This window comes from Labrus mixtus, chromosome 17 (assembly GCF_963584025.1).
Source record: "Labrus mixtus chromosome 17, fLabMix1.1, whole genome shotgun sequence".
In the NCBI taxonomy this organism is placed as follows: domain Eukaryota; kingdom Metazoa; phylum Chordata; class Actinopteri; order Labriformes; family Labridae; genus Labrus; species Labrus mixtus.
In genome coordinates this window covers 10,579,931-10,593,089 of record NC_083628.1, presented here as the reverse complement: position 1 = coordinate 10,593,089, position 13,159 = coordinate 10,579,931, and the positions used below count along the sequence as shown (strand labels likewise).

Here is a 13,159-nt window from a genome sequence, read left to right as displayed (position 1 = left end):
AATACATATACATATGGGGGGGGGAGGGGCTGTGGCCCAGCTGTAGAGTCGGTCGTCTCCTAACCGGAAGGTCGGGGGTTCGATCCCCAGCTCCTGCAGCTACATGTCCGATGTGTCCTTGGGCAAGACACTTAACCTCATGTTGCTCACATTGGTTTATTGGTGGTGCATAAATGTTTATGAATGGGATTACTTAATACTGATGGACACTTAACATAGGGCCTTCAGTGTGTGAATGGGTAGGGGTGACCTGCGGTGTAAGTTGCCAGAAGACTAGAAAAGCGCTATAAAAGCTCAAGTCCACTCACCATTTCACCACTTACATTGTCTTCCCCAGGTGATGAGACACGAAAACTCCAGTATTTTGGAGCTGGATGGTAAAGAAGTGTCTGAATTCACGCCGTCCAAACCTCGAGAGAAGTGGCTCCGCAAGAGGACTCATGTTAAAATAAGGGTAAGACCCTTCTTTCTATTTTTCCCCTTTGCAAGTATTTTGTATATGAATGTTTACAATGTAGATGTAAAAATGGATACTTTTTTCACACTCCAGCTGAGTCAGCGTCTCCAATACTTTCATTGTAATGGTGATGGAGTCCCCACTTATTATTTTGAGCAATTACTTCATCGGTACCCTCTTCAAAATGATTTGGTGGTATTGGTTTAGTTTAAGTTTTTATTGATTGTTGCATTTATTTACACATACATCGTTTTGATTATTGACTAATTAGTTGTTATCCTCATAACGGTTCTGCAACAACACAATGCTGTGTAACTTTCTTCATTATTGATACACTGAATTCTATAATCAATCCATAGTCCTAGAATGAAGCACACCTAATTTGATAAAGACAAAGTAAACAAGGTGCTTTATTTCGACTTCAGCACATTTTTCACAGTTCTATTTTGTTTGATGCTTTTTAAAAAAACATACGTACTTTAAGGTAATAATATAAAAATGTATAATTGAACCTTGAAACAAGGGTTTTCAGTAGTTTCGGCAATAAATCAGGGCTCCTTGTCACATTTCTGTGACTTGTTAGCCGTTGGCTGTTTCACAGAGGATTGATTTTGACCATCAGATGGTTTAATATAAATAACTGTTAGAGGCCAAATTTAGTCACCCTGTTCCCTCTTCACTGATTCATCATCTCTCACTTCCTCAAATTCATCAGCTCCATCAGCAGGAGCTTGAGCCCTCGGATGGGGAACAGTTCAGTATCTCAAGACAAGAATCTCTGTCTGGAGCAACCATCACAACCATTAACAGCTGCTCTATCATCTGTGGATCAGAACCATCAGAGACAATCATGTATCAGTAACAGGAGACATTTTACCGCACAAGCAGTTCTTTTACTGCTAATACTTTAGTACTTTAACTAAGTAGAAGTGTCAATGAGGTTTTTTGTTTTAGTTTAACTAGAGAAGAGACATTTTTTTTCACAACTCCATGCAAGAAACTCCCAACAGGAGGATTTGGATTGGTACCTAAATGTTGCATGAAAGGTGGAACCCAGGCCAACATCTCTGTTGCGCAGCTAGTAAAGCTTAAGTGCTAAGCTTAATTAAAAATGTAATCAACTGAGCGCTTCTCTCATTTGAATGTTGGCAACTGCACAGTTTAAAGAGGTCATACCCTCCCCAATCCCCGGGTGAAATGACACCCAACAAGTTATCTCAATAAATGTAACATGGCGACAATATGAGTGAAAGCATTTTGATTTCCTGTTGTGTCCTTTCTGCGTGTCAGAATGTGACAGCTAACCACCGTGTGAATGACGCTGTGTTCAACGAGGACGGAGCCCAGATGGTGACCGGGCGATTCATGTACGGCCCTCTGGACATGGTCACCCTCACTGGAGAGAAGGTAATGATGATGTCCAGCTGTGATGTGCCAAAAGAAACAAAAAAAAAAAAGAAAAAAGGGTTGTGTAACACAAGCATCATCAATTGTGTCATTAAGGTCAATGCGTTATCTCCCGCAGATTGACATCCACATCATGACCCAGCCTCCCTCTGGTGAGTGGGTGTACTTTGACACGGAGCTCACCAACAGCAGTGGACGTATCTCTTATGTCATCCCTGAGAGCAAGAGGCTGGGTATTGGAGTGTATCCTGTCAAAATGGTGGTCAGGTATGATTAGTCACTGTCTGACTCAGGCTGTTTGGGGGGCAGGGGTATATAAATAAAAAAGGGCACTAGCTGCATGGTGCAGGTCACCAGAATGAATAAAATTGTGATGTATTTATAGTGAAATGGTTTCAAACCCCGGTTAAGATTAAAAAAAACAACAACTATTATTTCCTGACAAATGCAATGAACACAAAGGAAACAATCAAATATGAAATCATATAGAGGCGAGTGCAGGTCATAATCACTTGTTAGCATAAAGGGCAGCTTTTATGGCTCTGTATCTAGTTTTCACCGCTGAATCAGGCACCCTAGAGTTCACTTGATTTAGTGTAGTCTGCAGGGATAGTTCACCCTGTTAGGAATCTGCGTTGCATTTTCTCCACTTCAAGGACCCCCTAGAAGGCACCCCGTCATGTTTTCACTTCTGGAAAGTCAACATTAAAGGACACTGCATTGTGTTTTCTTAAGTAGAAGAGCACTTTTCTGGGCACTACATCACAGATTTTTTCCAATTAAAGGAAACCTCTTATTGCACTGCATCACATTTTCTCCATTAAATGAGTAGTCTAGTGCAGCGGTTCCCAAAGTGGGTGTCGGGACAAGACCATGAGAGGTGGGTCGCCACTTCTTCTCAAAAAACACATGTAATTTATATGAAAAATTACTTAAAATTGCATATTTTACCCATTATTGTGAACATATATACAAAAAAATAGATCAATAGATTCATTATTTTCTGCTTCTAGCATTTCTTTCAATACGTCACTAAAAGGGTTTTTTAACCACCTCCATGGACAGTGAGGGTCTCCATGTCTCTAGCACCTTATTTTGGGGGTCACATGCCGAAAAGTTTGGGGACCCTTGGTCTACTGGTCACTGCATTGTGTCGTCTGGGAGAGAACTGCAAAAGGCCACCATGTACGAGGGTAACACATCGTGTTTTCTCTTCATGAAAGTCATCCAGAAGTAAACTACTTAACACTATCTCCACTGGTACTGAAACTGTTGAGAACACATTTTTCCTTGACTTCAACACTTGACTTGGAAGCTTGGAAAGAACACATATAGCTTTCTCCATTTGAAGGCACAGACATTTTGGGGGCCCGTTCGAGGGAACTGTGCATTTTCTTCAATAAAAAGGCAGTTTCTTGGGTGTCCACTTGCTTCATAAGTCCTTCCTCTTTTACATAAAACGTCTTTTTTTCTACATTTCCTTATTTTCACTATGTTTTTTTTTTTCCATCTTTCTTTCTGCTGTTGTCTAAAGGGGAGACCACACATGTGCAGACAGCTATCTCTCTATCGTCCCAAGAGCAACAGAGTTCGTTGTGTTCAGTATTGACGGATCGTTTGCTGCCAGTGTGTCTATAATGGGCAGCGACCCAAAGGTTCGAGCTGGAGCTGTGGATGTGGTGAGGTAAGGATCCCACCCAGAAGAAGTCTCTGTAGATTTATTTTGCAGTCAGATGTATACACACTGGTTATCAAGACAAATGAAGGAGAAGAATTAATGCAACAGCTGAATGTCTGCTTTCTGTATCTAATTACTTTTGCAGATACTGGCAGGACTTGGGTTACGTGATCGTGTATGTAACGGGTCGTCCTGACATGCAGAAACAGCGTGTGGTGGCCTGGCTCTCTCAGCATAACTTTCCTCACGGTATCGTCTCATTCTGCGATGGGCTGGTACACGACCCACTCCGGCACAAGGCCAACTTTCTCAAAACCCTCATTAACGAGGTAAGGAAGGCTGCAAGTTTCATGTGGTCTCGTGTCAAAAAGTTCTCTAAAGTTCTCTAAAAGCAGCTCTCCCTCTTCGATCAGGCGCACATGAGGATCTTTGCAGCATATGGCTCCACCAAGGACATCTCTGTGTACTCGTCTATCGGCCTGTCTCCGTCACACATCTACATAGTGGGAAGGCCGACGAAGAAGATGCAGCACCTGTGTCAGGTATGGAATTAATTCTGATAAACCAAAGGCACCGTATAGCGCTTTACACCCATCAGAATTCTCAAACAGGGAATTAAACATCGTGAAAAAGAAAGTGTGTGTTCAAAATGACGTAAACAGAGAACTCAAAATCAGGAGTACCTTTCTGAATTTGATATGTAAGCTTACGTGCAAAGGTCTTAATGCCATCAGAGTCAAACAGGATTTCTTTAGGCAAAAAGTTGGAAACTGCTTTCATTTATTCATGATGTGGGTCATTGTCATTTTCAGAGTGTTATAATTCTTTTATGGTTCAGTTTCGACAGTTTGTGGAGGTTCTTCTGCAACTTGGCCTCTTCATGAGGCTCCAGGAGCATATCATTAATTCATGGAAATCTGCCATATTAGGTCAGGTAGGATCACCAGGTCATACAACTGTTAAGGCTCTGTTCCTGAATAGCAATCCGACCGTGAAGTGTGGCTGCTATGTGTGTCTTTGTAACGTGTTTAATTTTCCACTCGATGAGGTCATACTCTACATTTTTGTTTTGACGGTAAATGTTTTCCTTCTGCATAAGAGCATCTCTTATGTGACACATTTGTCAGTCGTAGTAGGTTGGAGCAGAGCTTTGTATACATATATACAGTGTAGTAGTGTCAGTCAGACATGAAGCGCCCAACCTCGAGCTCTGGATCTTTCAACGGGTCAATAAATCCGTGTAAAGGGTTGAGGTTCTTAATCTACAAATGTTGTGTGTTTCTTTAAGTGCTGCACATTTAAAGAAATATTATCAAAGTACAATATCTAAATCACAGGAACAACAGTTTAAAAAAAAAAGTTACACAAAAAGTTAAAAGTGACCAAACAGATGTAAGAAGCCCTGTCTGTTAGCTACAAACCCCCCGGGAATGTTACATCATTTACGTTTGTTTCTCGTGTGTTGCAAAGAGAATCACTTTCAGTTGTAAGGAATTGTGTCACGGACGGTTGGAAAAACGAGGAGGTGGACCCAAGTGCAGAATAAACTAATAAGACTATTTGTTTAAACAAAAAGGCAAAAACTAAAACTTTCTATCAAAATGTCCAAACTGAGAAAATCCAAAAATTGACAAGCACTGAGAAATACTAGGAAACACTGACACTCCAACATATGACAAACAACACTGGCAACTTACAACATGCAACGAACTGACACAGAAGGGACGAAACACAGAGACTAATTAGACACAGGGGTAATCAAACACAGGTGAGACTAACAAGACACAGGTGAAGACAACGAGGGCAAACACACTGGAGGAAGGAGTGGACACAACACTGAGGACAACTACAAAATAAAATACATGAAACACTGAAGACACACAGAACTCAAGAATGAAACAAAACACACTAGAACATAAAGAAACACTAGGATATGAAGTTACAAAAATAACACATGAAACACCAACCTAGAAAAGGGAAAGGGAAACAACACCATCAGGGAAGAATGAGAACTAAAAACAACAAGAAAACCTAAACTCTGAAAATAAGAAACCAAATCATGACAGAATTGTATTTCTTTAGTTAAAATATGTCAGAGTAATCACAATGTGATAATCTTCAGTGATATGTGTGGTTTTATTCTAGGGACAATAAGCCAAAAAGATTGGAAATACCTGGTTTTAAAAATGGAAATACTGAAATTAGGTTCAAGTACCTCACACATGTATTGAAATTAACTATTTGATACATTTCAACCCTTTTTATGTGTTCTAGCTCAGTCAATGTGACATTTTCAAGCTTTTAATACATGTAAATACCAAATATGGTCCACCTTAAATGTCTTTCAGTTCATACCAGACGGCTACGCCTCCCACCTCTCTCTGCTGGAGTACAACCAGAGATCACGTCCCGCCAAGTCCCCCAGCACTCGCATGGTCCTCCGCAAGGGCAGCTTCGGCTTGGGGGCAGCCGGGGGAGACTTCCTCCGAAAACGGAATCACATCTTTCGCACCATCTCCTCTCAGCAGCCTGGAGGGGCAGGGTCAGCCTCCCCGACTCAGCCAGGCCGGACTGAGCGCACGCTGAGCCAATGTGAGGTGGAACGGGAAAGGGTCGCCGCTGCAACGCAGAGGAGTATGAGCATAGCTGCGGGATGCTGGGGCCGCAGCGGGAGCACCAAGGAGGGCAGCGTAGGGTTACAGGGCCATAAATGAGCTTCTAAACTGAGCTGTTGGGTTTGAAGGACCCCGCCTGTACCACCATGATTTCTGGACAGACCGCACACAGTCATTTTGAAGAAGTTGATGTAGGGTTTGTATTTTAAAAATTAAAAGGGAAAAAACACTTGATTGAGCATAAAGAATAGGGAAACTAGAGTGGAATCGGTCCAGGAGGAGTGGACTAATCAGGCCAAGAGGAAATCCGAGAAGTATAGACAGCTCTGTAGCATAACTCTTTACAGTAATACTTTTATAGGAAGCATCACTAATTATACAAAAGACAAGGATTAACTGTAATATTGTAAGCCTTAAACTAATCTCGTGTAACGGGACGAACCCCCTCACCTCCATGATCTAAACACACACACACACACACACACACACACACACACACACACACACACACACTGTCCTAGCATTCACACTCATGAGCTCAGGACAAACTGCATTCTTCATCAGACAGTCAGACGCAGGTAAATGCCAGCCGTGGTGCAAAGCCACCAAAGTGTTGCTTTGTTTCTGTCACATTGTCAGCTAAAAAAATATATTTTCAACACAACAGTTTACCCAATAAAGACTGGCAATAACATGAAGGAAGGGTAAAGGAAAATTAGGAAACAAAGATTTATGTTGTTTAGAGTCAGTTCATCCAAATTACCCACAAAAGGACATATTTCATGTTTACCCCTGAGGGCATCAAGCCATGCAGACAGTTTTAGTACATTAATGGTGGATTTGATCTTACCGCATTCATCCAAATACAAGAAAAAGCCTTTAGCTTCTTCAGGTTCTGGAGTGCTAGGCGAACCTTAGGAAGCTGTAGGCGAAACACATTGTTCACTCTCAATAAAATACAGTAAAGTTATTTTCAGTGTGCCACCGATTATTGATTTATTTTTCATGGTAAAAATGATATTTTCTATACATCAGTGTGGTAGCAAAGTCACTAGGAGCATGTTGGCATACTGATATCATACAAACCCATTATCTTCCATTGAACTAAAAAGATTCTGATTATTTGCCCAAATATGTGTACAGATACGATGATTAGACTCTTTTTTTCCAACGCTAAACTGCCTGCATGGTGAGATTTACTTTGAATGAGTAAGAAAATATGTATTTAAGTAATTTGAATGACCTGACCTTTTTTAAATTCAGAGAGCTGCATTTGAGATCATAAAGTACAACCAGAGATGAAAGAACCTTTTGTTTAAGTCGCACGACAATTTTGTTCATCGCCGTTTTTAATCACATAACCCTAACAGGTTGCTTGTCAAGTGTTCATTCCACCATGTGTGACACTTCGAAGTATTTTCCCTTTCTCTGGGCCATCTGATCCAAGGCCTTAATATCCAACAAGATACTTTCTCCACAGCTGGAACAGAAAGCAGAAAAACAGGGCATGCAGCATTAAAGCAACAACTAGAACTCTGTACAGTCCACAGCAACAATCCCTTTATATAGTCATCTGCTTGCAATACCTCCGATCCACCTGCTGGTGGTGTTCTGTTTCCCACATGTGCTGCTGCAGGGAGAAACTTCAGTTGTACCCTGGCTTTTTGCTCTTTTTGCATACAGGATATGAAGGATGTCCTTGGTTTTTCTGCTGAGGAGCCTGTTTTATTTCAGGCTGGACCCTGGGAGGGAGGCAGGCAGGCAGGCAGTGTTTCCTCATTGCTCTTGCATTCATTGGCCTGTTAAACATTAAGTATTTCTACCAAATGGACCGAAGAATGGACAAGAAAAGAATTCATCAAGTATTCAAAAGAATGGATGAACCTTTACTTGATGAACATGGAGGTATCCTGATCAGAGCAAACATAGTGATGCTTTAATCGACTGAACTATTCAACACAAAGGAGACAAAGACGAAGCCACTTCACATCCAAAAAAACACAAACCGTGCACAAATAGTCAAGATTTTCAGGTTCTTATACCAACCTTGCTCACTTTAAGGTCCACAATTATTCATGTCAGTTTTCCAAAAAAGTGACATGCTTTTGTTTGCTTGCTGATGTTTTTCCTTATATTCATACTGGCATTAGAAATATTGAGTGAACCTAATATTGGGGCTCAGTAGTCTCAGTCTAATCTAAACTTCTGGGTTTATTCTAGAAAGAGAAAAAACACCTCTTTTAATGAACATTAAACTGTTGTCTTTACGTATCTGAAGTCATAACTGTTTGAGTTGTTATGCTCAAATATACATTAGGCCTACAAGGTAAGGTCATTCAGTGTACCTAAAAGATCAATTTGTGTCATTTTTTCCGTCCTGTTCTGTCTTTGCCACCTGTGGTGTACAACAAGGCTCAATCCAAGGTCCCATTTCATTTGATTATATATTCTTTCATTAAACTAAACAAAAAGTCAAAACATTCTTTACTTCAAAACTAGACTGATGGCTTTTCTTAAAAACCATTAGAAAAACATTATAAACTGACCTTTTTGTAAGTGATCTGATGTGATCTAAGCCAGACTTTGCAGGAAAATCCTTTACTGTATGTTTGAAAAATACAGTATAATGTAAAAGGTTATGGTTTGGGATATATCTTGGGAGTCTGTTAAATTTCTGTACACATGCCAAAGAGTTTTGACACGCAAATAAAAAAGTTCACTTATAACCCCCCTCATTAAAAAATACAAAGTAGGTGTCATAATGACCAGTATGAGCATGAGAAATAACTAAGGCAAGCAAACCTATTTTCATTTGATTAAGTGGGCACCTGTTTGTTGTTTTTAGTAGGACTTGTACAGAGAGTTAGGTTGTGTTGAATGGTTTTAAATCTGGTTCACTTTATTTAACTATGCTGTTGTTTTATTCTTAGCTTCCACACAACACAGGAGTGTGTGTTTCCACTCTGTGTGTGATCAGTAATGTCTTCTACCCACCACAAGAGCCAAAATTATTGTTTAATACTGTAGTTAATCAACTGTGTAACCTCATTGTTGTTTTTTTGCACTAGTTTACAGTGGAAATAATCTGTAGTGACCATCTCATGTTGCTACACTTGGATTACAGTGTAGTGAATGACACTTTTTGTTTATTTCAGGGTATACTGCTTCTGCAGGAGTGCACATGTCTGTACATTTTGTCAGGATTCAAAATAATGTCAGTAAATGTGCCAAACAGTATATAGGTGTTGAGTATTTAGGCAAGGGGTTTTCAAAGTCTGACTCTAAGACCCCCCCACCCCCCGCCCCAAACATCCCTGTCTCTTATTGTTTTCTCTATCCTAACTGTGTGATATTTAGTTGTGCTCACACTACAGTTCCCACAATACTTTTGATAATGTAATGAATGAAAATGTGATGATCTAGCTATCAGGGGTTCCAGTTAAAATTCTGCCCATGAATACACAACTTTGATATTGAAAAAAGAGAAAAACAGAAATGTCATGATTTCTAGGCGTTTACTCGAGTTATGAGATGATTTATTTTTTGGTTGTTTTCTGAACAGATGTTTGGACATTTATACCTAATAGAACCCTATTATTATTATTATTATTATTATTATTATTATTTATTGTTCTGCTTTTCATGCCTTTATTCAGATAGGACAGTGGATAGAGTCAGAAACTAGGCAGAAAGAAAGTGGGGTATGTCATGCGGGAAAGGAGCCACAGGTCAGACCTGAGCCCAGGCTCTTTATTGTTATTTATATCCTGTGAAAATTTAACTAACCCCAAATCTGAAAGTATTTATATGATGTCAGTGTGTTCAAAAATGAACTAGCTGGAACTCAGAGGAAAGAGTGCAATTTATCAAGCAACATGTGATGGAGGCCCCCCTCCCAATTTTTTTTTACTTAGAAATGGACTTATGGAGGTTTACGGTGGACATTAAAGAAAATAATGTCCTTGAAAGGAGAAGCTTATTTTTGCATCTCTGCACTCCCCCTTCATTCAGCTCCCTATCCTCCACTTGGAAAGTCACCGCACGTTTTGAAAACCCCTGATTCAGACAATGTTCAACCATTTATTACAGTGAGAAAGGAATAAGAATATAGAGCATTTACTGATGACGCTGGATTTTGATTGTTGGTGGCAACACATTTTTAAGTCAAATGTTGACCATTTATGAAAAACTAAAGTGGCTTTTAACAGAAAACTGAAGATGTCCTTTAATTCTGAGAGCAGAGATCGAGGATTGTTGCTGTAATAATGGTCTATAAGCTATTTTGCAAAAACTCACTGACTTTTGCATTGAGTTTTTGTTTTGCTGTGAGTGTCAGGTTTTTGGCTACAGACACGTTGTCCCCCTAAAGCCGTTTGGCTGCTGAGTTGAATGTCCGCCCATTTGGATTCTGAGACTGTTCAGGAGCTATGGCTGTGTCAATGTACAAACTGTAAAGATGTATATGTAGGACTTATATGTATGAGAGTTATTTATTTACCTAAAGGTCATTATGTTACTATGGAAATTTCAGGTAAAATATGTTTGAAATATGTAGCATCTTATTTGTCACTTTGGTGGTCATTCAGGCTATGGACCAACACAGGATGTTTTTTTGTTTTTTTTAACCAGTGCAATATTGTTATTCCAATCACATCCAGGCAGAACCGCTATCACAGCAGGGGCACAATCTACATCAATACAAGCTACAAGCAACTCACAGTCTGAAATCATACACACACCACCTGCTGCTGTGTTTCACACCTCGTAAGAAGTCTTTGTATTCAAGCTCATGTTGAACTCTGCTGCCTCTTTACAACAATACACTGCTGAGCATTTTATAGGACTTGCTGTACCTATTTTTCAAACTCAAGTATTTTACAAACACTTTGAAATATAACTGGAGACTGTTTTTTCAGTCAGCAGTGGGTGCATGAGGAAATAAAATCCCATAACCAAGCAGCTCTATTTAACAAGCTGTTGCATGTATTCCAGCCAAATTGGAACTAATTAACCGTCATGCTAAACAATAATAAACGGATTGTCTTGTCCAATATGTCCTCCGTTTTTTCTGAAGCATATATTAAAGCGTTTGCTGAAAATATTTGGGATTATAATAATTATTACCACCTTTGGATAAAAAGTAATGTTCATACTTTCAGAGTCCAGTTAATGTTCCTATCACTTTCTGATAAAGCATTCTTTATAAAGTTACTAATGATTTATCAATGGTTTGGAATAGTTGTAAATGTAAATGTCTGAAATTACACTTTCTTATTTGATTTTTCTCTTTCTGGAAAAGGGTAAGCTGTGACGATTGATACAACTGTCATAAAGAAGAAAGTACCAGTTAACAACAAAACTGGACCGAGGGGGAAACAGCTTCTTTAGAGAAATAGTTTGACTGATGGAAAACAAATACAAGTTTTTTCAATACATTTTTGTATTAAATGTGACACGTACATTTGTTATCTTTAAATGTGCTGCAACATGGTAAGTTATCCTGAGACTCTGTTACCAATCGTTATGCTAAAATAAGTGAATTCACTGTTAGCTTAATTTATAAGCCAAGAATGAGGGTATCTACATGGTGAAAAGTGCCCTTAATCTATCTATCTGGCCACGTATTTCTATTTAAATCAGCCTTTATTAACTTAATACATCCCATTGCTGGGCTTGTTCTAAGTCCTAGCTGTAGCATCAGTTTTATTCTGAAGCTATACAACTGAAATTAAACATCACACAAAGCATCAGAACTGTACATCAATGACATATAAGGTGTCAAATACTGTAGGCCTATTTGGTGGCAATACCTAAAATCTATATTTTAAATACGTGCATTGTTAGAAATATAATTCCATCTCAAAATGTAGAGCATTTCATTAACTTTTCATTTAACCCCTTATTTGGCTTTTATAAGCAGTTTGATGAACTCCATAATAAATTAAAATATAGCTTTATTTAGTGATAGACAGTTGGAAGGCGACATTAAGGCTGTGTTTGAATCTATTTACATCATAACTGGATATTATCTCAACTAAACTTTTTTTAATGAACAGTATCAAATTAGTTTTAAAAAAATGCAAAAAAGATTATAAGTTTGAATCACTGAAAGTTTAGAACGCTACTTTGTTATTGACCATTTATCAAGTATTAATAAACTGTCTTAAAATGTTAAAGGGAGCTTTAAAATAACGAAGAAGCAGTATTTCCTTATGTTAACATGAATTGATAGAAGTTAATTGATTCTTTATGTTGACAAACTGATCAAAGCACTCCACAGTGTCACATTACTTATACAGGTGATATTATCAACTAAAAACTGAGTTGTTTTCGGACGGGGAACAGTAAGTACTGATGTGTCCAGTTTATATTTTTTCAGGTAGGTGACTGAACTCTGCCGGGGCCCTGGCTCTCGCTAACTACTTCTGTACTGTGTAATAAAAACATCCAGACGCTAACACAACATGTGTGCGTGTGATTCTATCATGCCATATCTGCATGATGTTCTGGACTAATGTATTTTCCCGTTGGTATGCCATTGTTTAAATGATGTTCTTCAAACCGTCTTCAGACTTTTCCCATATTGCTACCAGCAGAAATGTATTTTTGAACTTTTTAATGAAATATCTCAGCGACACTCCAAAAGATTATCTGAAAAAATATTGAAGATCCCCAGCAGATGAATCCACAACTTCTTTGATTCCCTGACCTTCTCGTTAGTTCCACCTTGAATATCTTATTGAAGAATCCAACTGTATCTTCTTAGATACCTGGACTTTTCAACTACCATTAGGCAACTTTACACATTACATTTCTTGTAACTATTCTCCACAATTCAATGCATTTCCAAGCCCCCCCCCCCCCCCCACGATTTATCCCAAATACTGTAATGAGCTAACTTTCATCTTCTTCTATCAGCAGTAGAATATTTGCTGTTTAACGATTCTGCAACCATTATGGATTGCTTCGAGATATTATACATAACTGCATGTTCCCAACGGG

At 39.0% G+C, this 13,159-nt stretch overlaps 1 protein-coding gene across 1 annotated transcript in view; it reads left to right on the top strand.

The window, feature by feature from the left end:
- The window catches only part of LOC132992114 (membrane-associated phosphatidylinositol transfer protein 2-like), a 54,950-nt gene extending 43,692 nt beyond the window's left edge, over positions 1-11,258 (top strand). Inside the window, exons 21-27 of the mRNA XM_061061260.1 lie at positions 338-454; positions 1,748-1,864; positions 1,983-2,131; positions 3,399-3,548; positions 3,688-3,871; positions 3,956-4,084; positions 5,891-11,258. Coding sequence (XP_060917243.1) covers positions 338-454; positions 1,748-1,864; positions 1,983-2,131; positions 3,399-3,548; positions 3,688-3,871; positions 3,956-4,084; positions 5,891-6,256 — 1,212 coding nt within the window. The 3' untranslated portion in view covers positions 6,257-11,258. The remainder of the gene's footprint in view (positions 1-337; positions 455-1,747; positions 1,865-1,982; positions 2,132-3,398; positions 3,549-3,687; positions 3,872-3,955; positions 4,085-5,890) is intronic.
- The last annotated feature ends 1,901 nt before the right edge of the window (positions 11,259-13,159 follow it).